The sequence below is a fragment of the Apus apus genome, chromosome Z (assembly GCF_020740795.1).
Source record: "Apus apus isolate bApuApu2 chromosome Z, bApuApu2.pri.cur, whole genome shotgun sequence".
In the NCBI taxonomy this organism is placed as follows: Eukaryota; Metazoa; Chordata; class Aves; order Apodiformes; family Apodidae; genus Apus; species Apus apus.
Genome location: NC_067312.1, coordinates 249,076 through 276,750, shown reverse-complemented (window position 1 = coordinate 276,750; position 27,675 = coordinate 249,076). Strand labels below are relative to the sequence as shown.

General features: G+C 42.0%; 2 protein-coding genes across 11 annotated transcripts in view; one reads left to right on the top strand and one right to left on the bottom strand.

Moving 5' to 3' along the window:
* NEDD4L (NEDD4 like E3 ubiquitin protein ligase) overlaps nt 1-20,286 on the top strand; it is a 135,830-nt gene extending 115,544 nt beyond the window's left edge. For 8 of the 9 annotated variants that reach the window (XM_051642208.1, XM_051642207.1, XM_051642210.1 and 5 more), the window contains 13 exons: nt 2,831-2,889; nt 5,421-5,486; nt 6,038-6,267; nt 7,921-8,042; nt 8,776-8,846; nt 10,264-10,359; nt 10,931-11,004; nt 12,498-12,558; nt 12,965-13,024; nt 13,612-13,719; nt 14,359-14,455; nt 14,924-14,996; nt 16,198-20,286. In XM_051642208.1, coding sequence (XP_051498168.1) covers nt 2,831-2,889; nt 5,421-5,486; nt 6,038-6,267; nt 7,921-8,042; nt 8,776-8,846; nt 10,264-10,359; nt 10,931-11,004; nt 12,498-12,558; nt 12,965-13,024; nt 13,612-13,719; nt 14,359-14,455; nt 14,924-14,996; nt 16,198-16,300 — 1,220 coding nt within the window. In that variant the 3' untranslated portion in view covers nt 16,301-20,286. Of the gene's footprint in view, nt 1-2,830; nt 2,890-5,420; nt 5,487-6,037; nt 6,268-7,920; nt 8,043-8,775; nt 8,847-10,263; nt 10,360-10,930; nt 11,005-12,497; nt 12,559-12,964; nt 13,025-13,611; nt 13,720-14,358; nt 14,456-14,923; nt 14,997-16,197 lie in introns of those variants that run through there. The other variant, XM_051642206.1, reaches the window with a different exon arrangement.
* The window catches only part of ALPK2 (alpha kinase 2), a 165,041-nt gene continuing 153,039 nt past the window's right edge, over nt 15,674-27,675 (bottom strand). The window contains exons 11-14 of one of the 2 annotated variants that reach the window (XR_007891783.1): nt 18,983-19,068; nt 17,710-17,867; nt 16,218-16,529; nt 15,674-16,072 (exon numbers count right to left, since the gene is read on the bottom strand). The gene's annotated coding sequence lies outside the window, so the exon portion shown is untranslated. The remainder of the gene's footprint in view (nt 16,073-16,217; nt 16,530-17,709; nt 17,868-18,982; nt 19,069-27,675) is intronic. The other variant, XR_007891784.1, reaches the window with a different exon arrangement.

Sequence of the window (27,675 nt, the reverse complement as noted above, 5' to 3'; positions counted from 1 at the left end):
CACGTACAGGCCGTGGAGAAATTAGCAACGGTAAGAACTCTTTGCTCTCCTTTAAGAAGGTCTTGTGGCAGTGCTGATTCTGATCTTATTTCCTATTTGTAGCATGTTAAACTGCACCCAGCCCATTAATATTATTCAGTTCTGTTAGTGAAGTTATAGTCTAAGTGATGTTTCATTGTAGACTTGTCCTATTACAGCATCTCAGAACTACTGTGTGAGTTTTTGTTGTTGTTCGAAGTTAAAGCAGCCCAGAAGGGCTGGGTTCTTTATTTTCTGTTTTTATTATTATTTTTAAAGAGTTCAGCAGGACTTTATAATGAGGTATTTCTGCTGGTGGCACAATCAGGAAGGGGTAGCTCACAAAACCACTGGAAGAGGGGACTCACCCTCCACAAAACTTAAAAATAATGAAAACCTTAAACTATTACACATATTTTACAGTATTGGGGTTTTTTTCTTCAGTATCAGTAGCACTGACTCTGATCCTTACCTGTAGTTAGCTGTACATGTGACATTATTAAATCATAATTAAAATCCTCAGTAGTCCATTCCCATGATAAACTACCCATCATTTCAGTCCTTCTCTGCTAAAGCAGTTAGTTAAGATGCAACGAATGTTACCAGTTTCATTACTGGATGCAAATAAATGTTGCAAGTGTTGCCAGATTCAGCTGCTGGCAATGTCCCCATTCCCCAGGTATTTTGTAACTCTCCCGCATAACTCCAGCCCTGCTGTGCAGTGTTTGGGATGTTCTTCTCATCCCCAGAGAAACTGTAACAAAGTCTAATGCAACCAGCACAGAAACCTCCTCTGGTGGAGCAACGCAACTGCTACTGACACGCCATAGGGACCAGTCAAGCAAAGTACTACGAAAACAGTGTAGGTGTTGTCATGGTAGCCTGAAATAACAGTAATACAGCCTCTAGTTCCTCATGGCTGGTCCTTGGCTTGCTCAGTCAACACTATTTACCACCCATGAACACAATAGTATCTTCTGGGTGCTGCAGCTTGCACATACTTCTGCGTTTCCTGGGAGCCCCACGGGAAACTGCAATTTACCTGCTGGGAGGTGTCAGGAAGGTTTTCAGCCAGACTCAGAGCAGTCATCAGTGGCTCACTGATGCTGTTTAGTAAGAATTGCAAAGTATTGTTCAGAATGGGAATAATTAGCAGAATTTTGGTTGAAAAGGGCTTGAAAAATTATCATCAACTGGACATGAGTTAAGTCATCCTGTGATGTATCACGAGGAGTGCCTTAAATAAGAGCTGAACCAATCCTTCTCCTCTCACCTCTGTGATACTCTGGAAAAACAAAGACTGGTCAGTGACATTGTACACTCTCAGGTGTGTAGGGTGATGTGTGACCTGACAAACTTGCAGGCATTTCCAGTTCTATTGCTTTGGATTTCATAGAAAATTACCACCACGATTTGTGGCTGTCAATTTCAAGCAGGTATAAGAAATGAGTTGGTGTAAAAGCAGTAAACTGTGTAGAAGGAAACGTGACTGAAAAGCTGAAGCAAGATGAAAAGGGGCAGGTGAGGAGCCCTGCCCTAGGGGCAGGCTCTGGGCTGTGGGTCTCGAGGGGTTTCTGGAGCTGCCAGACCAACAACCTTCCTCCAAAACTTTGATAAGCCCTAAATAGATCTTATGTCCTAAAGGAAATAAACCAGTATCTTAATATTAACTAATAGATCAAATCTCATTAAATTTGTTTCTGATCTTTTTGCATTTTCTTCAGTTAACACTTAATGAGTGTCACCTTTCAAATCCCAGTCCATTTTAAAACTAGCTTGGGTTGCTCAAAACTTACCTGTCTTTTCCAACTGTAGAAGTATGAAAAATAGTTGTGTTTTAATGCAGGTGGGTTTGGTTCTTTGCTTTACCCAGAGTAGCCATAAAAACAATGTTCCTGAAGCTTAGTGTGTTTATTCCCAAACCTAGCAGTGGCAAAAATGAAAATCTGAACTACTGTCTTAATACGCAGGTGATAAACCAAAGCAGTGCACATAGCAAACAGATGTAGTATTATTATCCTTTCAGTGCAGGAAATGGAAGACAAACCTTGCCACTGTAGGTGGCTTCTAGTTTGGTTTTTGGAGCATTGTCTTATTGTTGCAACATCATCATTTTGTTGTGATTCTGTTGTGTTCAGAATCTTGTGAGGAACAGTTGTCTGGAGGCAGGGAGAGTCTCACCATGGTCCTGTAGCACCTCACCATACCTCCCTCCTGGTGCCTCAGTCCTGTAGATGAACAGAACTGGATTGTCTTGTGACTGCCAAAGTCTCCTTTGGTCAAAACAGAATGTTCTCTTCACCATAACTGGATGAGTTTGCCTCTCTTAATGGTCCTACCAGTGTCCAGGAGTTTTTCTTTTTTAAAGAGATGTTATTCCCTCCAAATTCAAATACAGACTGTCATTTAAAAGTATGACATCTTGGCTGTCTTTATGCAGAACTTCAAAATAGTAAACTCAGTCTCTCATTTGGCAGTTTTTGGGTTTCTTTACCTTTCAGGCATGAAGTCTGTGTATTTCTCATAGGAGTTGAATCCAAGACTGTGTTCAAAGAGAACATGTTTACTAGTGCAGCTGACACAAAAGCAGTGCAGATCCACTGGATTCTGTTGTAGTTTTGCATTTCTGAATGAGTGTTTTCAACTAAACAGTGTGATGGGGTTTGCTGTAGGAGGGTGAATGCAGCCTTTTCTAACCCCAAATTACTAAGTTGTGGAAATGGTAGGGACACCAGCTGTAGGGACACCAGAACAGCAGACACTCAGTGCAGTACCAGAGCAGTAATGATACCATTTATTTTGTTACTTCCAGATAATAAAATTACCCAGTGGGAAGACCCCAGACTGCAGAACCCGGCAATTACTGGTCCAGTAAGTCCTGCTGTGGGGTTTTTCTGCTACGTGCCGTGACTCGGGTGCAGTGGGTGGAGGCAGGAGGCACTGCTGGGCAGTAGATCATGCCTGGGCTCCAGAGCTGTTCCTGGGCCATTACAGCTCTTCCTGGAGCCATCAGCATCCATGCTGGCTCCTGCATGTGTCTTGGAACCAATCCTGGTCACGAGACAGGATAAACCACAGAATTACCTCTGTGGGGCAGGGAGGAAGAGCAGGCTTCTCAGGAGGCTGCAGACAGTTGTGTTTGGCTGGTTTCAATTTCTGTATCGTTGTGGTATTTCTGAGGGAAGCTCCATCTACCCAGGAGCTGCACAGCTCAGTAACCTGAATGGGGATTCATGCTCTGGAACACAGAGAGACCCACCACTGCTCATGTCTTCCAGCCTCCTCCCCTGCATTCCTGCACGAAGGGATGGTGATCCATGTGGTTTCTGAAAGATCCATTACTGATGTTGTCCCAATGAAACATTTAAGATTTCAACATGGGTTTTGCTGCTGTATTCACTGCTTATTATAAGGCTGAAGTTCCAGGACAAAAGCTGTAATCCAAACAGATTAACTGGGGGGCAAAATCTTATTTCAAATAAATTGCATAAAAAGTAATGTAAGTGTAAAATATTTTTCAGGATTTTTTCTTTCTCCACGCTTGCTTAGACTATAAATTACTTAGTATGGAACAAACAATATTAAATCTTTGCATCTAATCTTTTATTCCTCCACTGTGTTCCAACAGTATGTTTCAATACTTAGCTGTGTGAAGGGCACGTCTGCTCTGAGCCGTAAGACAGAAGATCTTGGGGATCTCAGACCAAGTTCTTTGTGCTGAACCCCAGAGTGTGAGGTCACAGAATCAAAGAATTACCAAGGCTTGCAAAGGCCTTTAAGATCATCAAGTCCAGCCTATCAAGGACTGGCCTGGGTCCAGCCTAGATCTGAGGGGGGTGTGTGGGAGAAACGTTCATATTTACCCATTTTCCAGGTCATTACTGACAACAGAATTGTACTGAGCTGAGCTTCCATGCTGTTCATTTTTCAATTCCTGGATAGTAATAATTTGCTTCCATTCAGGATGGGAGAGGTGTGACTATGTGGATTCAGAGCGTAAAAAGAGACAAAAATTGAGTCTATCAGTTTTAAGAGACAAAACCTTCAGCAGATAAACTAAGAAATTTCAGAATATCACCCTCAGGAAAAAGAAATACTTGCTTGTACTTGAATATCGCACCTTGAAAACGTGGACTGTATGGAGTGATTCTGGATTATATGGAGTGATTCTGGTTTATGCCATTTTATGGCAACCCTGAGGTGTTCCCAAATGCCAAGAATACCTTTTTATTTTCGGTAGATCCTCAGGATTTTTACAGGTGTTGGGACGCAGCAGAGAAATTTCTGCATGGTGTTGTGGGAAACTGTTCTTTTCTTCCCCACATAAGTCTAAACCCCACTACCGGCTTGCAACAGGTGTAATTCCAGTTCTCTTGTTTTATTAATAAGATTAATAATAACCACTTGTTTGAACAGAATTGCTTTGGGAGTGATTGTAACGTAGTGGCTGCTTGAAACACTGACCTACAGAATGTTATACAAATTCTTAATGTTTCTTTTCCCAGAAATATTAAGCATAAAGGAGAGACTCCCTGGGAAATTTTGTTTCAAGTTAATAAGGGTCAATCATGATCCCATTAAGTAAATAACAGTTATTTGTGTGTTTGGTTTTTGTTAAGGAGAAGGCAGGATCAAATCCATTTTACAGCCATAAAAGCATTAATGATTCATCTTAATGTTTTCATTAGTATTATTAGTGCCATGACAAAAACAATGAACTATTTAAATTGCATTTCACATTGAATTTAAGCAACAGAAACACTGACAAACTATTTAATGGCTGTTGTAAAGTTATATTATCATCAGAGTAAAATTATTTCATTTGAATTTTCATGTCTCATTGTCCACAAGACAAAACTCATATAGAAATACTTCCACCTCCTCCTCTCATCTACATCCAGTTATGAATCCACTTCAAGACCAGCCCATACTTTCCCTCCCCCAAAATCCCAGTCCTGACCCAGAAGCTGAACTTGAACCAGAGCTTTGCAATTGTTCAGCCTTCAGGGAACAGGGAATGTCCTGTGGAATTCAAAGTCATTATTTTGCTCCCAAAAACCCCACACTTCATTTGTTCATTCATTAGGTCCACTCTTTCATCTCGAAAGATGAAACAGCAGAGCGAAGTAGAGCAAGGATGTAGCTGGAAAATACTATGATCAAGGCCAGGAAGCCTTCATTTGTTTTTTTTCTTGTTCATGTCTGGCTTTCCTGGAGGCTCTTAACTCACACATTTTCAAAATTCTTTGAATTTTGTGTCTTTTGAGTAGCACCTCATGATGCTTAGCACTTTCAGCTGTGAAAATCCATATTCTCTGGTAACACATTTTTGTTTCAATCACATTGGAATATCAAACTGCTAAATAGCTGAAATAATCCGTGTTTATGGTTCTCTCCAATAGGCAGTTCCATATTCCAGGGAGTTCAAGCAGAAATACGACTATTTCCGGAAGAAGTTAAAGAAACCAGTGAGTAGAAACGTGCTGCTTTGTGCTGGGATCAGCTGCACTGGGTCTGGGAAAACAACAGGCTTGGGATGGGGTGCACCTTGCTGCAACACCCCTGCCAGTCTTTGGTGGTGCTACCCCTAAAGGGGTTAAGTAGGAAGCAAGAAAATGAAGAAGTTTGAGTTCTCAGCAAAATCATTTGCAAATTTTTAAGACTCACATTTTTCTGTATGAATGTTTGTTACCAGCTTAAGCTAAAATGCCCTTAAAATAGGCCACAGTAATATCAATCATTTTCTCACTCTTTGTTTGTTTGTTTGTTTGCTTGTTATTTTTCTTGGTGGGTTTAATTGTTTTGTCAAATTTCTAACTAACTGTCACTAAACTGGAACCTACTTCACCACATGAAATCAACCTGTAGATTTAGAGAGCACTGGAAGACAAAAATAAGGGGAAACTTGATGTATCAGATATGTAATCTGTCATTTAGTTGTTGCCACTGGCCAGTCACTTGCCTGAAGACTGACTCACTGAGACTAACCAGTATAATAATATCCTCTGCTTTCACATAGGCTGATATACCGAACAGATTTGAGATGAAGCTACACAGAAATAATATTTTTGAGGAGTCCTACAGAAGAATCATGTCTGTGAAGAGACCTGATGTACTAAAAGCCAGGCTCTGGATTGAATTTGAGTCAGAAAAAGGACTCGACTATGGAGGTGTGGCCAGAGAATGGTTTTTTCTCTTGTCCAAGGAGATGTTTAATCCCTATTATGGTCTCTTTGAATATTCAGCAACGTAAGTGTCCATTACAATATTTCCATTCCTAAGAGATGTATACATTAGATTCTGCAGAAGAAGCAAAGTTACCTTGGACAGTAGCTGGAGCATCCTTGGTGGTGCTCTTGCCAGCCAAATCTCTGCTCTGTGTTAGCTTTTCTTACTTGCTTTTCAGTGAACTTCCAAATTGTCACTGAAGTCTCCTCAGACATGTCTCTTCTTAAGGCAGCATTCAGTGTTGTCCTGCTTGTTGCACAATTGCCATGGTTGAGGCCAGCAGTGGTGAAAGGAGTGTGAGGTCAGACAGGAACTTCTCTTGATGCCCCCCCAGAGCACTGTGAGACCCCTGCAGTCCAGGATTAGAGCTCTCCTTCATAATAAGCTCATAAAGCAGCTTCTCATTTACATTTCAGCAGTTACATAGCAGTGGCCTTGCATAAGTTTAAATTTGTTTCAGTCCAGTTTTAAATCTTTGAGCAATCCCTTAGTGCAAAGGAGAGAGGAAGTCTCTTGCTTGAAGCCCCTTGGTTTTCATGTGCTGTCTGCAATTCCTGACCATGCTTGGCTGCAGGGAGGGTGCGTCTCTTAATTGCAGGCAGTGGTTTTGGTGGGTTTGTGTCAGTATCAGGCTTTCTCAGAAAATGTTGAATAGATTGTCAAGCAGATGAACAAAGACTGCCTAATGAGAGTTTTCTGTCATTTGTGTCTCAGAAAAGACACGTTCTGCTGTTGAAGGAAAACAATTTAAACAACACTGACAATCAGTGAACGTCTGTTTTAACAGAGTTCACTGAATAAATATTTGTTTCAAAATATTTTCACTTACAGGACATAGGTTACTGTAGATATTTTGCAGATCATGTTATTTAATTTTAGGTTCAGAAATCTAACCAGTTATTTTAAGACTTAAGAAAAAAAAATCTACTTTAAAACCCTGTATGTTTTTCACAGATGAAGAATATACTGCAAAATTAAAAATACAGCTTTTACACTAATGTCTCACTGTGACACACACACTTTCACACAAGTCTTAATTCTTCGTTACCCAGTTAAAGGTCTTAGTGGCAGCTTTTTCCAGTACCCCGGGGTCAGCCTGTTTCAGAGATGTTCTCTAGTACGTGCAGTTTCAGATGCTAGTGAGAAAACATTCTTCATCCTAATACAGTTGGTCCTGTGCATAATTCCTCTGCAGTACCATCAGCTACTTCAGGAACTAAAAGCAAGTACTGCAAAAGGGAATGCTAAAATGTTAAGCCCTGAAATTTGGCAGGAAAGAGTGAACAGTCCAGCCCAGCAGGGATAGCTCAGCTGAGGTGCCACCAGAGCCGACGGCAAAGTCGCACCCCTGGCAGTGGTGCCAGGTTTTATCCTTTGAAGAGCTTGGCACAGCTCTCTCACACTTGCCACAGGTGGATCCTGCAACCCCAGAGCAGGACCTTTACTTGCCTTTGTCATTTAATCATCATGTCATACAAGCCAGTTTTGATGAGCTCAGCCTACCCACACACTGTCAGATGCTTCTGTGGAGGAACACGTGGATAAATTACATTATGATGCTTGCAAGAACAAACAGGAAATGGCCCTAAGCTCAAGTTGTTTATTAACATATCTGAATATCTTGTTATTTAAAGGCTTGGTTATTTAGATATTTCTTTTCTTTCCCCAAAAAAGGGACAACTACACACTTCAGATTAATCCTAATTCAGGTCTTTGTAATGAAGATCACTTGTCGTATTTCACGTTCATCGGCCGGGTGGCGGGCCTGGCCGTGTACCACGGGAAGCTGCTGGATGGTGAGTGTTGCTTCTGCTGCTGGGTGTCTGGGAATTCACATGCTTTGAGTGTTCACGGAGGCACTGAGATAAATTGCATTCCTGATGTTAATGGGGATTCAAAAGTCACAGTGTCTTACTCCACCAATGTGCTTCATGCAGTTTTGCTCCTTTCTCCACTCACGTTAAAACTGTAGAGTCAGCATTGGTAAATAATCACCATCCCTGAAGGAAAATCACTAAATTTTATCAGCTGTTTTCATGCAAACCTGCAGCCAAAGCAGTTGCCTGGGTGTCAAATGCAGCATAATTTGATCTGTAAAATTATTACTGAGTGATTTAATGAGAAAATATGGTTTCTGCTGAACTTTGAAATCCCACCGTAAGCGAGCAGGGAAACATTATAAACTGACAATATTTCATTTAGCAACAGTGCAGCAAGTTAGAAGAGGAATCTCATGTCCTGTTTCTCTAGCACCTCCTTTTGGGAGCGGAATGGCAATTTTAAAGGAATTAGAGAACCTTGAGCTCAATTCGCCATCTCTTGCATCCCTCTGCCATTGATGTTGTAGTGGCTAATGGCATCATTCTTGTAACTGAAAAGTTGGATTTGCTGTTCCTAAGTAAAGAATGAGTCTGCTGTGTTAACCTGGGCAGTTACAGCCCTGCTACTTTCAGGTTTCTTTCCTGCTGGCACACTAGGAAATATCTTGATGTATTTTCCTTGGGCAATCATATCTTCCCTCCCTTTTAGGCTTCTTCATTAGACCTTTTTACAAGATGATGCTGGGGAAACCAATAACTCTGAAAGACATGGAGTCAGTGGTAAGATAACATTTGCACCCTATCAGCACGAGCAATTACATGTTCTTTCCTCTGGGGACATTTAAAAGAGCTAAGCATTCCCATGAGTGGAAAACACAAGGTCACAGTTGCTGCAAGTTCAGAAAGATACGTACTTTTGAAAGAAAACAAATCTTGCCTGCTAGGAAAGCTGTTTCAGTACCAGTGGTGAGAGGGATGAGGGAGAAGAGGTGGGAATAGGCCTGTAAGAAACAACATCATTATACTTCCAGCTTTTCCAGTGGCTCTGCTGTCTCCCTGCTCCCAGGAGCACCACCACCGAGCCCTGCAGGAGCAGGAAGGGGGTGCAAGGGCCCAGGCAGCACGGGGCGTTCCCCGCAATGCTGGGAGAAGGGGCTGCCAAAGCAGAACCAGTTCTCTCTGGAATATACTCAATGAAAGCAGCACAGCTTCTGCCCTTGCCTCTGTCTGGGTTTTGTTCCTCTCCTTTCACACCTTCAGCATTCTCTGCAGTCAAGTACTTTAGGGATTGGTGCTCCCTGGGAGAACAGGGAATTGTTTCACAAATTAGGAACCTCTAACTTTGTCCTGCAAAATGAAGGAGAGTGTGTCAGTGGGATCCTGCAGATGCCCAATCTGGACACAGACATTCCAGAGGTGTGTGGTGGCACAATGCAAAGGGTTCCACTGGCTCAGCAGGGTGACACTTTGCAACCTTCTGAGGTCGGGTTTTCAGTGACTGAAGTGCTGGGTCAACTTCTCAATGTCTCCTCCAGCTCCCACCATCTCACAGTCACCAGACTTGGGCTGATCATTCTTCTCTTGAAGGACACCCAAGTAGGATTCATACTTTTTTAACTTTATTTCAAAAGTGAGGTTTTTTTGCTCTCTTGCTTGGAAGTATTTGATGACAGCTACAGATACTTTTTTTTCTTCCTTTTTAATTCGGTCAGTCTTTAGGTGTGAACCTCAAACATGAGGACACGGCCCTTTCAGGAGATCAGAGGGGCCTTTTATTCAGCCAACTTACAGGCTTTAATAATAACAATGCACTCAGTTACTGTATAATACATTTTTGGTGCAATTGGTATATGGATTGTGTTGAAAATAAGACATTTCCTAACCAGTTCTTTCACACTGTTAGGTACATATGGTAGCTAATAGATATGTAGAGACAACTTATTGTGTTGTATAATAATGCAATTATAAGGCAATTAAGAAAAGTTACATGAACCTAAAAATACAGCAGCTGAGAAACATACATATGAACAAAGTAATTAATTTTAGCCTGCTTTACAGCAGCTGTGAAATAAGCAAGTTCTCATCTTTCCAGTCCCTTTGGAGGTTTAAGTTTTAGATGTTTAAATTTGGACAAATTAAAATCTAACTATACATTTAATGTTTGCATTTTCAAACTTTTAACTATCATCTGCTGTAGGATAGTGAATACTACAACTCCTTGAAGTGGATCCTGGAAAACGATCCTACAGAGCTGGATCTCATGTTTTGCATAGATGAGGAAAACTTTGGACAGGTATGTCAAGTTTATCCCAAAAGTCCTTATGTCCACCTTATTGTTGGTTATTGCTGGGTTTCCTTGTGAACTGCAGTGAATTTGGGTTTTTCAGTCTTGTACCCCATGGTGACACCATCCTCATTAAATTTGTGCTTAACCATTTCTGTAACCTTTTTTTGGTTTTCTGCTTTACTTTTTTGGCTGAAACAGTTTATCTGTGGATTTTAAGTCATCTTTTATTTTCCCAAGCATTTTGAAAAAATCAGAAGGCGTTTTTTTACCTTTATGAAAACAGAATATAGTGTCTTTACCCAGAGGAACCTGCTGTTCAGGACTGAAAGTTTGCTTTGGAATGGTTTGCTCCCTTGCTAATGAATATGATCAAGAGTTCAGTTGTATAAATGACCACATAATGATTTGTTCCTAGCAATGCCATTTAAAGTGGGGAATGCTTTAATGTCTCGTTAGCTTTTATAGCATAATAAGTTTCTAATGCTACTTGTAAAATGTTGCTCAAGGATTTGGTGAGAAATGTGTCCTGAAACCATAAAGACTGTTGTGTTTTGTTTTGTTCTCTTTTGAAATCCAGACATACCAAGTGGACCTGAAGCCAAACGGGTCGGAAATCATGGTGACCAACGAGAACAAGAGGGAGTACATCGAGTGCGTAGGGGACACAGCAGCTGTGCCTGCCTGCAGCTGCTGTGCCTTCAGCAGCACTGGGTCGCCACTGATCCTTTCACAAGAAAATAGGATTGTTAGCATTGTTTGTACCCTAATCCTTAGAAAGTTTTAATTTTAACCTGTATTTTGCAGCTGCACACTGCACTGGCTCTAGAGAAAGGGATGGATGAGGATGTCTGTGTCATTGCTCTCATTTGGAAATGATTCCTGCAACTTTACATTTTTCAAATACTTTTCTCTAGAATTCCATTATGATAGAACTATTCTAGTTATACTAAAAAAAAAAACAACAACAACAACAAAAAAACACAACCCAAAAAAAAAGGGAGGCTAAAGCCCCAGTTAACTGCAGGTTTAGTGACCAGTGTGATTTTATCTCTGCCTCTGTGTCTTAGCACAAGCAGGTGCTGCATTCTCCTGCCTATGTCCTGCTCATGTGGGGAATGAAGAATCTTTGTCTAATAGAAAGTGTGGTGGTTTTTTTGCATCACTTCATTGCGCAATACTTACTGCAGGAAAGAAGGAAAACAGATAAGCTGGCTAAAGGGCTGCTGCTTAAAAATGAAGGTTATTTCTTAAATCATTATGGGACAACCACAGCAATGTTGCTATCCGAAACTGGCCATATCTTAAATTGTATTTAATGTTAAGCTTCCTCAGTTTTTCTGCCTACCGGAATGTCAGATGATAAATTCAGCTTTACTTGCTGGCATTTTTAATTAGTGCCTCTTCAAAGGTGAGAAAACATTGTAATTGCAATATTCATGCAAATTAGGAATGAAACGTGTCAGTAGGAAAGGAAGGGGATTTCTAAAGCATTGTTATAGCACCTGTAAGGCGGGGGTGCTGTAGGTGGTGTTGTCATACAAACCCTTTCCTTTGGTGCTGCAGTTTTCATTCATCTATTATTTACTTAAGGCAGGCCATTATATGGAATTACATCTGTCCTCATGTTTTGTAACTTGTTAGGAATTGTCTAGTCATTTAGGTACCTAATCCTACCAGCAAAGGCATCAGCCAGAGTCTGGATTACAGCCTGGTTTAGAAAGAGGTAAATCCTAGTGCAGCCTTGTGGGCTGTTTCAATCTGGCAATCCTTGAGTTCCTCTCCATAGGAACAGGAGGATTCTGCCAGATCACCAACAGGGTTATGTTATAGAGCTCCTGGTGAGGTAGGGAAGTCACAGATAGAACAAGGAGGTGTGTGTAGAAGTTGTCTTGGGTGCTACCGTGAAAATTCCAACTCTAACTTGTCCATAGGCACTCCTCTTATTTTCAACAACTCAAATCAGTCCCACAGATACATTTCAGCAATGAATACAAAGTTCCTCTGTTTCCTTAACCCCAGAGGGTGGCTAGGAGATGGCTGCAGCTGTAAATGAGAACACACACTTAGGGTTGCTAGGATTTCTCAAAGCTTCATTTGCAGTCTTCTAATGAGTGTGCTGTTGTGTTTCTGTCTCTCTTCTACAGCCTGGTCATCCAGTGGAGGTTTGTAAACAGAGTTCAGAAACAAATGAATGCCTTTTTGGAGGTAAGGTTCTTCAGCTACTTCTTTTTTTTTTCCCAAAAAATGTTTTTTTTTTTTCAATGCCTACTTGTATCGGTGTTAGGGGAGTGGGAAGCTTGGCACAGCCACACAAGTTCTGGAATGCTTGTTGTTATCATTTCATTTTTACCTTGTATAAGAATACACAATCTTTGCTTTAAGAGAATAAGGTCATCCTCTCTCAAGCTTAAAGTATTTGAGCTTGAAATAATTTAGTGATTGTTGTTTTTAATAAAGGACCTGTGATTTCAGCAACTCTGTATTTCATTTTCAAAACCCTTCTCCATCCTCTGTAGTTCACTTAGGTTCCCTGAAGCCAAAGATCCTGTTGGATAAAAGCTTAATTTTTATGTGGTATGAGAATTTTAACTTTGCTTTGCTTTCTTTTTAGGGATTCACAGAACTTCTTCCTATTGATCTGATCAAAATTTTTGATGAAAACGAACTAGAGGTGAGTTTGTTTAATTGACATTCAAAGACAAGAGATCAGTGATGCTCATCACAGGGAGATGTGTTACGTTCTAGGCTCATCATTTATCGCTTACTCATAAGTGAATCTGCAGACAAAGATGTTTTGGCTATGGTGGGAAATCAGCTTTTTCTCCCTAGTTAAATCTGTTGTTCACATGAAAGCACAAAAAATTGTAATTATTCAGTGAGGTAGCTGAGTATGTGCATTTAAAAGCATAGCTTACTGAATTCATAGCATGGCTTGGGTTGGAAGAGACCTTAAAGATCATCTAGAATTGATGCCATGATGTCTGTACCTGTCACGTTGTGAGCAAAATGCCCCAAGAGCTGCTGCCACACAGCATGCACACACCCTGGGGAGCAGTTTCTCCGGTAGAACTAACTATTCTTTGAGAGTCCTTCTGAAGGAGGATCAAACTCTCCTTCATGTTTGCATTGACACCTGCACAGCTGAGTCTTCACACGGTCAGACAGCAGCAGGAAAGTCCCCTGGTTTCTCTGATGAAGTGTATGGATAAGACACCAGCAGCTTCCAGTAACACCATCACCCTTTGCTTCCCTGTGCAGTTACTGATGTGTGGCCTTGGCGACGTTGATGTGAATGACTGGAGACAACATACAATCTACAAAAATGGTTACTGCCCAAATCATCCCGTTATCCAGTGGTTTTGGAAGGTAATACTGTTTTACCTCATTTGACTCATCTGAATATTCCTAAAAGTGAAAATTCCTGTATTGTTCCGTGGAGTCTGTTATGAATGTTTTTCTCCATGAAAACTGGAAGAACACGTATGTCTGTGTACACTGGAGATGACAGTGGCACTTGTTACAGACTGTACCAGGAACCAAAATATGCGGTGGGATCCTTGGTTTTATCTAAAGTATCTTGCAGTATTTGTGAAGTGAAATGCTTTCCTGAAAAGCCTATGTCCACAGGAAAACCACTGAAATACTTTTTCCTGTAATAGCTGTAGATTTTTCAAAGGGCTGTCTGCTTTTCTTGAGAATCTGTCAGCTTCACGTATGAGCTTCAGGCTTTGTCTCTGGGTTTGGTGTCTCGTGCTGATGGCCACGGCGAGTGTCCACACAGGCCATGCACCTGTGGCAGCCAGCAGGCCTGGCCCTGAGCCCTGGCTGCAGTGCAGCTCTGAGCTGATGTCCTGGGAAGCTCTGCAAGCTCCCTGGCTGGTCTGTCATCTGTCTCTCCACCCCCTCGTGCGCACGGCGGCCCTGGTGTCCCCGCTGTTCACCAAGAGAAGTGCTGGGGTGGGCCCGTGTGGCAGCGCAGCCCCTGACGCCCCCCTGTGCCCGCAGGCCGTGCTGCTGATGGACGCGGAGAAGCGCATCCGGCTGCTGCAGTTCGTGACCGGGACGTCGCGGGTGCCCATGAACGGGTTTGCGGAACTGTACGGTGAGCAGGGCGGGCACCAGCCCCTGACACACCCAACATTGCCCTCCTGGGAGCACAGTGATGAGGGAGGGTCTGTACAGTAGGGGTTAGGCAGCAGACATGCTCCTAGTGCCCACAGGAAAAAGCTGTCACCAGGAATAACATCCATGTCACAGGAAGAGGAGAATGCACATGTAACCAAGCACTTTTCCATCTGTCACTGTCTGAGCTTACTTCTTTTGCATTGCACACACTCTACACAAAGGTACTTAGATAAACTTAATAAGCTAACTGGGCTGGGAAATAAGTGTAACCACCTTCCTCTTGCTTTAATGCAGTTTTCATTAAGAGTGCTCATACCAGGTATTCTGTACCCATTGAAAAAGCCAGCCTATGATTTATACAAACATTTAATGTTATAAGTAACATTTAGGTAGCCTCTGTGGTGTCCAGCAGTTGATATTTCATACTATTTTAATTTCCAACCAGGTTCCAATGGGCCTCAGCTGTTTACAATAGAGCAATGGGGAAGTCCTGATAAACTGCCCAGAGCTCACACGTGGTAAGTCATAAAAACAAAATTACACAGCTATTCTGCACTGTTCCACTGCCAAGAAGAGAGGAAGCTGATGATGGTGCTTATCTCTAACATAAGGATCGTACAACTTGTTATAAAATGGGATACTCTGAAACCTACACTCACTTACCTGCATGTGCTAGTCATCGCCTTCTGTTTGTCTGAGAGATTTATCACCGTTTCCTCCTTCCTTCTGGAAAACTCAGAAATGGAAGGATATCCATGATTTGGAAAAGCAGGACTGCTGTTTGTGCTAATAGGGGTTGATGCTTTTCTTTCTTGATGCTGTGATTCTAGTTCAGCTGTCACCCCACTTCAGCTGTCACTGGACCACACTGCAGGCATCAGTTTCCCTTCCTCATTTTCCATTATTTTTCCTCATCCTAGCCAGTGAGAATCATGCACTACAGAAAGTCTGACATAACAAAACATAGCCACAGAAAGCCATACTACAGAGGTCATAAAGTGTTGGGACACTCCACTAAACATGTGAGGTGAGGGGCTCACAAGCCTAAGTACAGAATTTGCAAGTGTTGAAAGTGTTCAGTACAAACCTTTGTCTTGCTCTGTTGCATATCAGGATTATGGCTTTAAGATAAATTGTGCTGTATAGGAAAACTCACTGTTAGAGCATAATGGCTATCTTGCCATAAAAATCATCATGCTATAGAATAAAAAGTTTTATTTTAAGAAAACCCCACCAAATAGCAGTAACATCAAAAACATTCCAGAACCAACACATCCTCTTTACATTTCAGTTGTCCGTTAAATTTTACAGGACATTTTCAATACTTCCTTTTGGATGTTTATTCTTTGTTTCCCCCATCCTCGAAATTCAGAAGGAGCCTTAGAAAACCAGCCTTTTGACAAAGAGGAAACATTTTCAATCAACTACATACAGTTTGCAGGGGGGGGTGTCTTCTGCTGGCTGTTTTCCTTTCCAAAGTTTTTTCCAAACCCCCACTTTCAGCTCTGGGAAGAGGGCACAGTTAGGGCTGACACGTTGCTGGGGGCTGGGCTGGTCTCAGAGCTGCCTACAGGGAACAGCAGCGTTAGTGAGTCTGGCAAAAGACAAGAAGATAAATTCTCTGTTAAGGCCCCAAATTATTTAACCTTTTCTGTTTGTTTTAAAGTACGTGTATTTCCCAAGGGATTATTAAACCATTCTTTTCCTTCTGCATTTCAGCTTTAATCGCCTAGACTTACCTCTTTATGAATCCTTTGAAGATCTGCGGGAGAAGCTCCTCATGGCAGTAGAAAACGCTCAGGGCTTTGAAGGGGTGGATTAAGGCCCTTCCCCCGCCGGTCCCGCCGCTCGGCTGCGGTTGCCCCGCGCTGGCAGCGCCTCTGGCCGCGCCTCTGGCCGCGCTTGGGCTGACGGAGCGACCCTGCGGCTGCTGCGACCCCAGCTCGGAACTGCCACCCCGGGGGCTCTTCCACGTTCCCACGGCAGGTCACCAACTGCTTCACACGGACTGATCACATTTCAGCAGGACTTACTCTATTTATGTTGTGCCTCTGTAGGCAAAGACCTTAATAAATATTTTACATAATTTCTAATGACAATGAATGGAATTAATCATTTTACAGGTATAGTATTACAACTCATGTTTACTTTTTGATTTAGACATTTTCAGATTTTCATTACAATTAAATATCATATACTTGGAAAAATGAGCATTTTTCTTAATTTCACACTAGACTTGATGCCAGAGTCATTTTTCTCAAAGCACATTTTGAGCCTTTTGTTCCCAAACCACTAGGAAAGTAGGAGAAAGCTCTGTTGGAAATTTGCTCAACACAGGCTGGATTATCAAGAGCAAATCTTTTCATGGAGCACATAAATATTTTTCTGTATCCAGAAGTAAAGACTGGATGTTGCATTTTTGTATAATATTAGAATAGTTACAAGTCAAAGGAGAATCATAACTTAGCATGCCAAATCTCATGTTCAATAAAGAAATTGCCTCATTATTGGTAATATTTACGTGTACTACAAAGCATTTTGGGGTAGGGTTGGCATTAATCATTTTAGGAAAATATGCTTAACCCTGTCATTATCTTTGTATAGTGATTCTTTTATTATCCTTTACTCTTTACTGGTTGCAGTAGAGCCATTTTGAATGAAACCTGGCACTATGTGATCTGGCACTATAGCAAACAGGTCCGTTTTGTCTCCTATTTGTATGCATTTGCTAACGATATCTAAACAACAATGGGGTTTTTTTGTTTGTTTCTAAATGCACCAACTCTAAAGGCACTTTATGTAACACATGGGAGTCATATCTGGTTTTTTATCATAAACTTTAATGTGATTATATTCCTTCTCACTGCACATGTCTTTCTGGTGCAATATCTATCAATTGTGAATTTGGCTGCTGCTGATGTATAAAAGAAAAAAAAGAAACAGAACAGATGTAGAGCTGAGCCTGCAGACATGTTCCTCAGCAATTGTTTTTGTGATTTATTTTTTTTTTACTTAATCACAAAGATTTATTTAATATATACTATCTAATCAATTTTGTTATCTATGACATGTTGCATGCTTAAACTATAATGTCTGAGTTGCATCTCTTTCGTGACAGATTAGAAGTGAAAGATTTGTATTTGATCCACTAAAGGTACACGGTTACAGTCCTGCCAGGGTAGGTTTGAGCAATTTAATGTTCAGTTCCCCAGGTTGTGCCCACCTACTTACCTGGAGAGGCTTTTCCTCAGGACCCCTGTGGTGCTCCTGCAGCAGGGTGACACCAGATGTGGGAATACAGCTTGTGTGGCCCTTACCTCTGCCCAGCAGCACAGGCAGTGCAGCCTGCATCCCAGAATGAGCAGCTGTCCTGCAGAACCTTGAACACCCTAAGGTGGGAAAGGAGGCCTAGTGCTAGGAACGTTCAGCAAAAAAAGTCTGACCAAGCTAACATGAGGAAGGTTTTGTTACCTGAACAAAGCTCTGGATTCATATGTTTTCTGACATTCCTTTCTGACCCTTTAAATTTGATGAGTGAGCTTGACCATGAGAAAGTGGACTGTGTGTGAGATGATAGAGAAGCATCCCCTGCCTGTTCTGCTGTGAGGACCCAGCCCCGCAGCAGTAGAACTGTCCTTCTGGTGCTGTCTGCATGTAACCCAGTGTCAGTGCCCACGGGGGAGCAAGACCACTAAATCCTCCATTATGGTGCCAGATGCCCTCTGGCCAGCCAGGGCCATCAGCCCCTGCTAAAATGTACCACACTCCTGCAACTCAGGTTTTATGGTTGGTGGCTGTTGATGGTAAACCCTGCAGCAGATACACTCCTCTTGTCAGCCAGAAAGTTAAGCTCTTCCATACTGTGACAGAACCCAGGAAGTTACCTTCAGTTTTGCAATAAACAATGAGGCAAAGTGAGCAGCTTCAGCTGTACAAAGCAGCAGCTGCAGAGGAACCGGGTGTTTTGCAGGGGCCTTTGAACACAAAGCTGTAGCCCTACCACTGAGTACCTGAGCTGGCTTCCAGACTTGCATTATAGGAGTTCTGGACCTCCTGAATGAAGCTACATATGAAGGAATCATTCTAGGAAAAAAGGTGGCTAATTGTGATTTACTTAAGACAGCTACCACACAGAGCACAAATGCTCCAGAGACTCATCTCAGAGTCTTGTGCCTTTAACAGTACACTCTTGTATGCTGACAGCTCAGCCTGGTCACCACACATGGCCCAACAGCATTTGAAAATGTTCTCTTCTTCAACTATTTTTTTGCTTTTGTTAATAAGTTTAAATTATAAAGGTGGTACTTAAACCATCACTTGTCTGCTCTTCAGAAGCCTTAAGGCCAATAATTCATAACCACTTAAGTCACAGCAATCTGCAGCTGTCAGCTCCTGTTCAGACTGGGGCTCCCAGCTCTGTGCCATGTCAGGCTGCAGCCTGTGTAGCACCTGCAAGTGCTGCTTTTTGTCCTCTGCTCCAATAGTAAAAAAAAAGCCAACTTACCCCAAGATTGATCTTGCTGTTGTGTCTGTCATGCTGACCTCTCCCTCTGCGAAGTCGGAGTGGAAGGCTCAGGAGTGCCAAGAGTGCTGTGAAGTGAACAGAAGATGCTGCTGTAAGCAAAGGCCCCAGGCAGCCCATCCCATGCCCAGCCCCATCATCACAGCATCTGCTGCCTGGGCTCAGGGGGCAGCACAGCTCATGACAGCACAGGGCCAGGAGCTGAGAAGACAAACAGCCAAGGAGGGGAAGCTGGAGCCTTAGACTACACTTTCAGAGTTAAAAATAAGTGATCAGAACCATGTGATTGCCAGGGCCAATTATCAGTAAGCGCAGTAGAAAAATGTAGATTACCAGATGGGACAGCTTAAAATGTATCTTTTCTTCTCTAATAAAACTCGTCCTTTTGTGTGTAAAACAACAAAGCCAATAAACCCTGCAGTCTTCACCCATCTGTTAAGACATTACACTAAGGGATGCACATCTGAAGGCCCCTGGGGCTGTGCAGTAGACACTGGCAGCACAACCCACACTTCCCACTTGTCCCTGCACACCTCCAACAGTCTGTGTCCACCTTGACCCTGTGCTTACTTGGTGGGTTTTGTGCTTTTCTGTATTACTATGACAGAGACCTTGCCTTTTTTTGTCCCCCTTTAATTTTTTAATATGCAGCTGTAAAGACACACACAAAGCGTGCAGCTACACACAATGGTCCGTGTTCCATTTCTTTCCTTTAACCTGTTGTGTTGGATCTGAAGCAGTGAGTTTGTCACCACCACACAGCAGTGAACAGGCTGTGGTTCTCAAGACCCAAATGGAAAACTCCTGACTATTATATTTGTGTTCAGTGGCTGTGAACATAAATTCTAAACAAAATTTAAAACTGAGATTATTCATATTTGCAAACATGCAAAAATGTCAAACATTCCAGATCAAATTCACACTTTATATTTTTTTAATGAGTCACCTCATACTAGAAGGCTATTCAAAATTATGCTAAACTACCTTAACATTTATTTTTAAAGTACTACTTATAAGTAATGCTCATTTTCACAATTAATGCAGCTTTAAAGCAGTTGAATTTGATACACTGTGGGGAAAGGATTTGTTTATGGACAAAGTAGTTTTTTCCATTTATTTTCTGAGAAGCAGTGAAAGAAATTGTAGCTTGTTTTCCTGACAGCAAAAGCTCAATGTGACAAAATGAAGTTGTTGTAATGAAATGATGCAACTTAATTAAGTATTTAATAAAGAATTATGGAAGCTACAGCATTTTATACTTCAAATATATTTGTTGTCTAACTGAAGCTTTGTTTTGTTACAATTGCCTTAGGGTGTCAATTTGCAGAAAGCTTTCACAACCCAGGGTAGCAGTTGTGTCTGGTTTATTTTTAAGCAATTAAACACACCATCCACATATTTTGCCTTCTGTAAAAGTGGTTCCCAGTGTTTTCCCTGCATTCAAAGAAGCACTTCAGCTGAATTACACAGTATCCTTGAGAAACACAGGTACTGATGCACAACCACCTTCAGAGGGCACAAGTCCAGGTAACTTCACAGGGATTGAACAACTGCTAATGGTTCTGCTGCATTCTCTGAAGAAGCATCATTAGATAAACCACAAGCACTGCCCCTCTCCCAGCTCATTGGCATTTCCTCTATTCCATCAGCATTTCCCATACAAGAGCTGTAACACCCCCTCAGATTGCCAGAAGTTCTATTCAAGAATTCCCCACTTCGGCAGTCACCACACAAAGCAGCAGACTTAGAAACTTTCCTGTTTCAGCCACACCTGGAATACCTGTCAACGCTCTGGTATTTTTATTGCATATTTTCTGTTTACAGCAGCACTTTCTCCATCCCACAATAATGCATGTGCTACAGACAAAATACCTCACTTTGAATTTTCAAAGACACCAGCCCACAGAGGCCTACTAAGCTTGCAACCGAGTTATTTTTGTGCGTTTTGGATACATCTCAGCTAGCAATTGCAGCATGGCTTCCTCTGAGTGACTATTAGTGCACCAGCCTCTCCACTCTTCACCAGCACCAACACCTGAGCAGCAACTGATTTTCTTTGTACCATAAAGTGACAAACTGTGTAATGCCGAGATAAAGGATTAACCAGCACTCTTTACAACAAAAGTTTTAAAACAAACAAACACCAAGATACACGTCTCTTCCAGTCATAGCTATGTGTGTATTAATGTTTCAGCATAGTTACACGCTGTAGGTTTCCAAAAACAACCAAAAAGCACAGCAATCCCATTTGTTTTCCCATTTCCCAGTTGGAAATGAACAACAGTTGTGGCAAGGGTATGTTCGAAATGAGGCCTTAGAGAAGGCCTGTGCAACTCCTTACCACATGCCATTTGTATGTGGCTAGTAAGCATTTGCAAACAAACCAGCCAACCTCTGATCGATACCCACCGAACAGCAACGCTCTGCAGCCACCCGTAGGAGCCGCTGCAGTAACTGAGCAGGGAACACATTCCTGTGTCCAGCCTTGAGGCTTGGTTGTTTCCTCCCCCCGACAAGGAAAAACTACACTACCCCAATTAATTCCTTGCTGTTGAAGCTTGCTGTCATTAATAAAAACAACTACACCAGACAAAACTAAAGGCCCAGCTGGACAAGTATCCAATTTGCAGATTCTGCCAAAACCGGTTAAGAGTGGGGCAAACAGCAGAGCTGCCAGCAAGGGCCCCTTCAAACACGAGTGATGGGCTGCCCAAGGCCCTCCTGCAGTGGTGACTGCTCCTGGTCCTTTGCACAGAACAGCCATGTACTAGATTTCCTTTTAATTTCTGAATTCACACTTTTCTTTCATTCCAAGTTTGCCTCTACATAAAACCCACTATCATTTACATTCCTACATAATACTACCATGAGAAAGGCACCCAGGGTCTGCTATGGCAACCCAACATAATGCACTCCCATTTCAAGTGTCTCCAATACTAGTATCACAAAGATAAATAACTTCTTGATGACTACCATTGATTATTTTCCCCAGACTTTGATTTATTCTTACTCAAATGCTTCTGCTATTTTCACCCAACTTCTTTTCTGCCGTTTGCTGTGGGTGTTTCATTAGTTTGACAGATTAGACTCTTCAGTTTAAAGTTCAATACAAGAACTGAAGACATTCATGACAAATACACACTGTTCTAAATCTATTATTTTTTACCCTGTCAGCACTCAACCTTAATTCAAGTTTTTTACTTTAAATTTCAGTGCATTTTCCTCTCTTTAATAATTCTATCAGCAGCATATAACAATGCAACCACTTTAAATGGATGATGGTTTTGAACTGAAAGAGGGCAGGTTTAGATTGGACACATGGAAGAAATTCTTTAGTGTGAGGGTGGTGAGACCCTGGCCCAGGTTGCCCAGAGAAGCTGTGGCTGCCCCATCCCCGGAAGTGTTGAAGGGCAGGTTGGATGGGGCTTGGAGCAGCCTGCTGTGGTGGGAGGTGTCCCTGTCCATGCAGGGGGGTTGGGCAAGATGATATTTGAAGGTCCCTTCCAGCCCCAACCAGCCTGTGAGTCTGCAGTTCTATCACTTCACCCTGTGCAGTGCTGAAGGCACTCACCGTCAGCCAACAAGAAAGGTAGCTGTCATCCACATTTACACAGCAAAGGCAGAAATAATCACTGCCCCAAACCAGTGCAAGTAGCTCAGGCTACAAAGCCACAGCAACACAAGCAGAGATATGAACATCACATCACTACGCTTCCCAGTGTCTGACTGTCCAGTCTTGCCAGCTGAAGCCAGTACAGATGCAGTTGCACAAGTTGGAACCAAAAGCTTCATTTTTGCTACCTACGTGCAGAATCAGGTGGAACAAACCTGAGACTTCTGCTTGTTCTGCTAATTTGGACTAATTACTTGCTCAATTTGGTCACTTTTTCAGGCTCACTGTGCCCTGCTGTGCGTGTGGATACACACACATCTCTATACCACACAGGTTTTCTACATGGGCTTCAGAGCTTTCCTCCAAGCAGTGGTAAACTCAATTTTCATTTGACAGACCTCTGTACTGGACTAGCTGGAGGACACAACCTCTCTGTGAAGTCAGTTTTTAAATAAAAGGTAAACTTTGAACCTTGGACTAAAGTTAAAGGATAACAGAGATGGACCCTAGATCAATACTTGGCAAACATCGGTCATGTGCAGTGGACAGACACTTCTCTGCTGTACCTCTAAATATTTCAGAACGCTGATGCACAAAGGATCTTTAGCTTTAAGGGCTTCTATACACAGAACCAAAAAAACCCTTTGAAGCTACCAGAGGTTAATATTTTGTGCAAGTCTAGGGATTTCCTTCCTCTCCAGTCCATCTGGAGTGCAGAGAATTGAGGACTACTTGTTCCCAAAACTGACAACACTTTCTCTACCACTCCAGTAAATTCCTTCGCTCGAATTCTTTACTTAAGTGAACAGCTGCTTTTAAGAAAATTGTAGTTTTAAACAGTTCTTCTCCCTAATCCAACATGCAGATGGTTCACTCTCTCCTGTTAATCAATAATGCAAATACAAATCATGGTTACATGCTGTTATCTCAATGGCTTGTTACAACATGCACATCTTGGACTCAGTACTTTCCAAATGTGCCCCTAAGGTTTTTTGGAAAAAAAAAAATAAAATAAAAAAATAAAAATAGGAGCATGCAGTCCAAATTATTATTTATTTTTCCCTCTTTTATAAAGGCCTATTGCTCTTTCACAGGAGGCCCAAAACACCTCCCTCTTACTCCTTTCTGCTTTTCATTTGTACACAACAGTACTGATCCTAATACAAGAGTTTGCAGATGCCAATATTCAGGGATAATTAATCCCCAAGACAGAAAGCCAGGCAGGGACACATTGCAAGGAAGCAGCCCAAACAAATCAGTGTCCTCAGACACCACCCAATCTGACAAACCTGCTCTTGGCCCACGCACGGGCAGTGGCAACTGCACCAAGAGACCAGAACCTGAGCAGTCCAAGTGCAGATGCAAAGGCCCCTGGCTTATCTGCTGCTCACAACTACTTCAGCAGCATGCTGGCACAGAGAAGGACTGGTAACTCCAGCAAAATAAAGTCTTTACATTTTCTGGACTCTGAATTCTCAAAATAATGAAGAAGCTCATGCACTGTTAAGAAAAGTTTTTAGGGTGAATTGTCACTGCATTGGAATCCCTTTAGTGGCTTGTAGAACACAGAGAAATTAACCAGGGCTGAAATGTAGAGACAAACTGCAGAGAGTCTGTATCAGTATTTCTAAACCAGAAGTTTGGACCAGAATTTGAATCTCCCCAGTGTGAATTCCTGGAAGCAAGGTTTTGCTTCATCTCTAACTTACATGGAAAATGTATGAAAATGAAAAAAAAAAAAACAACCAACCAAAAAAAACACCACCAAACCCCTGCTTCCCAAGGAGAACCATTCTCCTTACAGGTGCTAAGTTGCTTTTGTATCCAGCCTCTTTCAGAGAACTCAGATCAGCTTCAGTTCCCAAATCGCACATCAACTCCCTGAAATACTTTGGTGATACATACCCAATATATATTGATCATTTTACTAAAAACTATTTTAGATTTGTGAAGCATACCTTTGTTTCTGCTTATTCTTACTACAAATTTATTTGTGGCAAACAGAGTCTTCTAAAAGCACCAGTACAAGTGATCAGGTTGTTTTTTTTTTTCTTTCTGGTGACAGGAGCCTAATTTTTCACCAGAGCAGTGAGCAGAGACAGGCTTGGCTCTGAGCAATACTGACAGGAACATTCCTTACAATCTCATTCCAAAGATTCATTTTCTTAACATTACCTTACAGAGCTTTCACTTGGCTCTTCAAGAAAATAAAGGGCTGTAGAAACCAAACTACCTCCACTGCTAGACTTCTTTCAGCTTTTGTGAACCATCTGAATATACTGCAGCCCTTCCTCCTGCTCCTCTGTTCACAGGGCAAGTAACTATCAAAACCAAGTCTATCAATAATATCTGGACTCACAGAAAAAAAACCCCAAACATATGGAAGCTATTCAAAACACACCAGAGGGCAGTTCTAGTAAATTCAGCACAGTTTAGGAAGTGACAGTTTCTTACATTTTTTTATTGAACAACAGCTCTATCTACAGCAACTTCTATGAAAATATTCCTGGTATGGACCCAGGCACCTATTGCTCAGAAAAAAGCCAGGCACCAAAGACAGTACAGGGGTGTGGAGAATTAAGGAAGAACTAGTCAGACTGCTAGTCTAAGTAACAGTCCAGATCAAGCTGCTAGGGAAACAAACCATGAAGGAAATGACTTTTAAGGGAAACAAGCAAGATTTTCAGGGAAGCCAGAAGTCTGTCTACACCTACTGCATGCACAAATAAGAGTTACTTGAGAAAATCCAGAACATTTGAAAATTTAACAATATCTATTAATAACAGAATACTAGCATGGATGGCACTAACAGAGAGAACTGAGACTCATTTGGCTGTCACAGCAACATTAAATTAATCTGCTAAAAGAACTGTCATCAGGTTTTCCTGTTGGACAGTTGCTAATAAAAAAAGTCTTTTTTCTTCCCTTTTTTCTTTTGTGCCTCTAAGGCAAATGTATATAAACATATATATTCATACGGCATTTTATCAGTGCCACTGGCATCTGTTTAAATAGCTTTGTTTGAGCACATCTGCCCATGCCCTGAAGGACAGGAGTCCAATGACCCAGCAGTCGGTTCACCTGGTCACCCACTGAGCACCATGTTTGCTCTTGGCCATCGGCTCCTATTGCAGACCAGAAGTGGGGACAGGAGGGCAACACCACCTGAAAATCTCAGCCAGGGGTTCAGCAAAACCTTCCACACTGTGAAATGTGAATTATATCCTGAAATACATTGAAAAGCCCACTATAGATCCTTGAGAAACTCCTAGAAACAGAACTGACAACTGCTGCTCCCTTTTGGGGCAAAAAGTCCCAAATCAAGCACATTCTCTTTCTCTGCGACAGCATCTTTCAGATTTGGGATGCATGATTTTTTCCATACAAAGGCATTCTAGATCCTTTAGTTGTGCACTAACCTGTATGCTCCACTATAGCCTGTCAGACACGACAGGGGCAGGTGCACACACCCATTCACGAGGTACAGCTAAGAAGATGGAAAAAGCCTTTATGTCTAAACTCAATCAGTTTCAATAGGCCAGTCAAATGAACTTGTTACAAACTGTCCTTAAAATAGCTGAATTAAAGAAGTGGAGAGAGTGCAGATTTTTATTAAAAAATAAGGACTTAATCCAATACCCATCACATCCAATTTCCATTGCTTCCACAGCTGCTGCACCAGAGAACTCCAAGCAACAACACACAAGTACTTCTTGCTGGTCTAAGCTCTGCTTCCTCCTGTTCTCATGCTCCCAAGCACAGTATCTGAAAACTGGATTTAAGAAAAAAACAACAGCCAACTACAAACTCCCTAAAACTTCATGCAAATAAAACCTGAAGTATAAGAATTTGAAATAAAAGTTTAAAAACAACATATTTTAATCCAAACGGAAGTCAGCTTCCAAGAATTAAATAAAAATGCAGATACAAATTAAATGGAAGCTTTTCCAGGTTTGAAATATTTTGTCAAATTATGCATTTCAGGAAAAAATTATCCCTCCTTCAGGGGCAAAGGCCATTCTGTGATTCTGCCAGTTCTCACAAACCAGTGGTGACACTGCCTGAGCTAGAGATAACTGTGCCCCGTGCTCCTTCTCACAAATAGTCACCCATCTTTACACTTTTCAGCAAAATCCTTCGATTCCTACAGCTGCCTGCTGCCACCGTAACTGGGAATTCCGCCACCAGTGGCACTGCCATGGGGCTTTCTCCAGAGTATTCACCAGGTCCTGTCACATCCAAGGCCAAAACAGCAGGTTACAGTTGTCTCCACACTCCTCATGTTCCACCATAGCGTGGCCAAGTCCAGGAGCCCCTGGTCAGTCCCTCAGTCTCTAGCACTACCTAGTTCCCTGTTCTATCTGTCACACTCAAAGAATCACTGCAAACCATAGCATGGCAGGTGGGCTTGGGAACCAGGACAGTCTGGACAGCCCAAGACATTCCTCCCTGCCCCTGCCTTAGAATTTTACAATTAATAAATTCTGCAAGTTTGCAAGTCCTTGCAGTCTGTCCTGGAAGGGAGCCATGTCATCCTCTGGAATACTTTGCTGTTGTGGGCATGTAACACAGTCCAAGATAAATCTGAGAAAAGTTAAGAGTAGGATTGTTCTCCCTCTTCGTGTCTTTTAAGATAGTAACTGTAAAAATACAACTTGCTTCTCAGACAATATTCTTCAGATGTCTAAGTGCTATCCACCCACAGAGCTGATAACCTGTGGAACAAGGCATGCAACTCCTGGTCACCCAGGCCTCTTAGCCACTGGCCATTACTGCTTGCAGACTATCCAGAAGAGAGGTCTCTGCACCAACAGAAGCTGGAAGAACAGATGTTCTCTGTGTAGGTACAAAACCAGGCAACTGTGCTACTGATTTCCTGGGGAATATTTCAGATGAAAAAGCAGCTATTTTATCTGATGTGATTTGGTTTGGTATCTGGTAGTTGCAGAGCTGATCTACAGAATCACATCTGCTCAGGCTGGGAACATGGTGCGCAGTCTCCATCTGGAGTGGATTTCAAGATTCAAGTGGACAAAGCACTAATTAGCTTAGTCTGACCCTA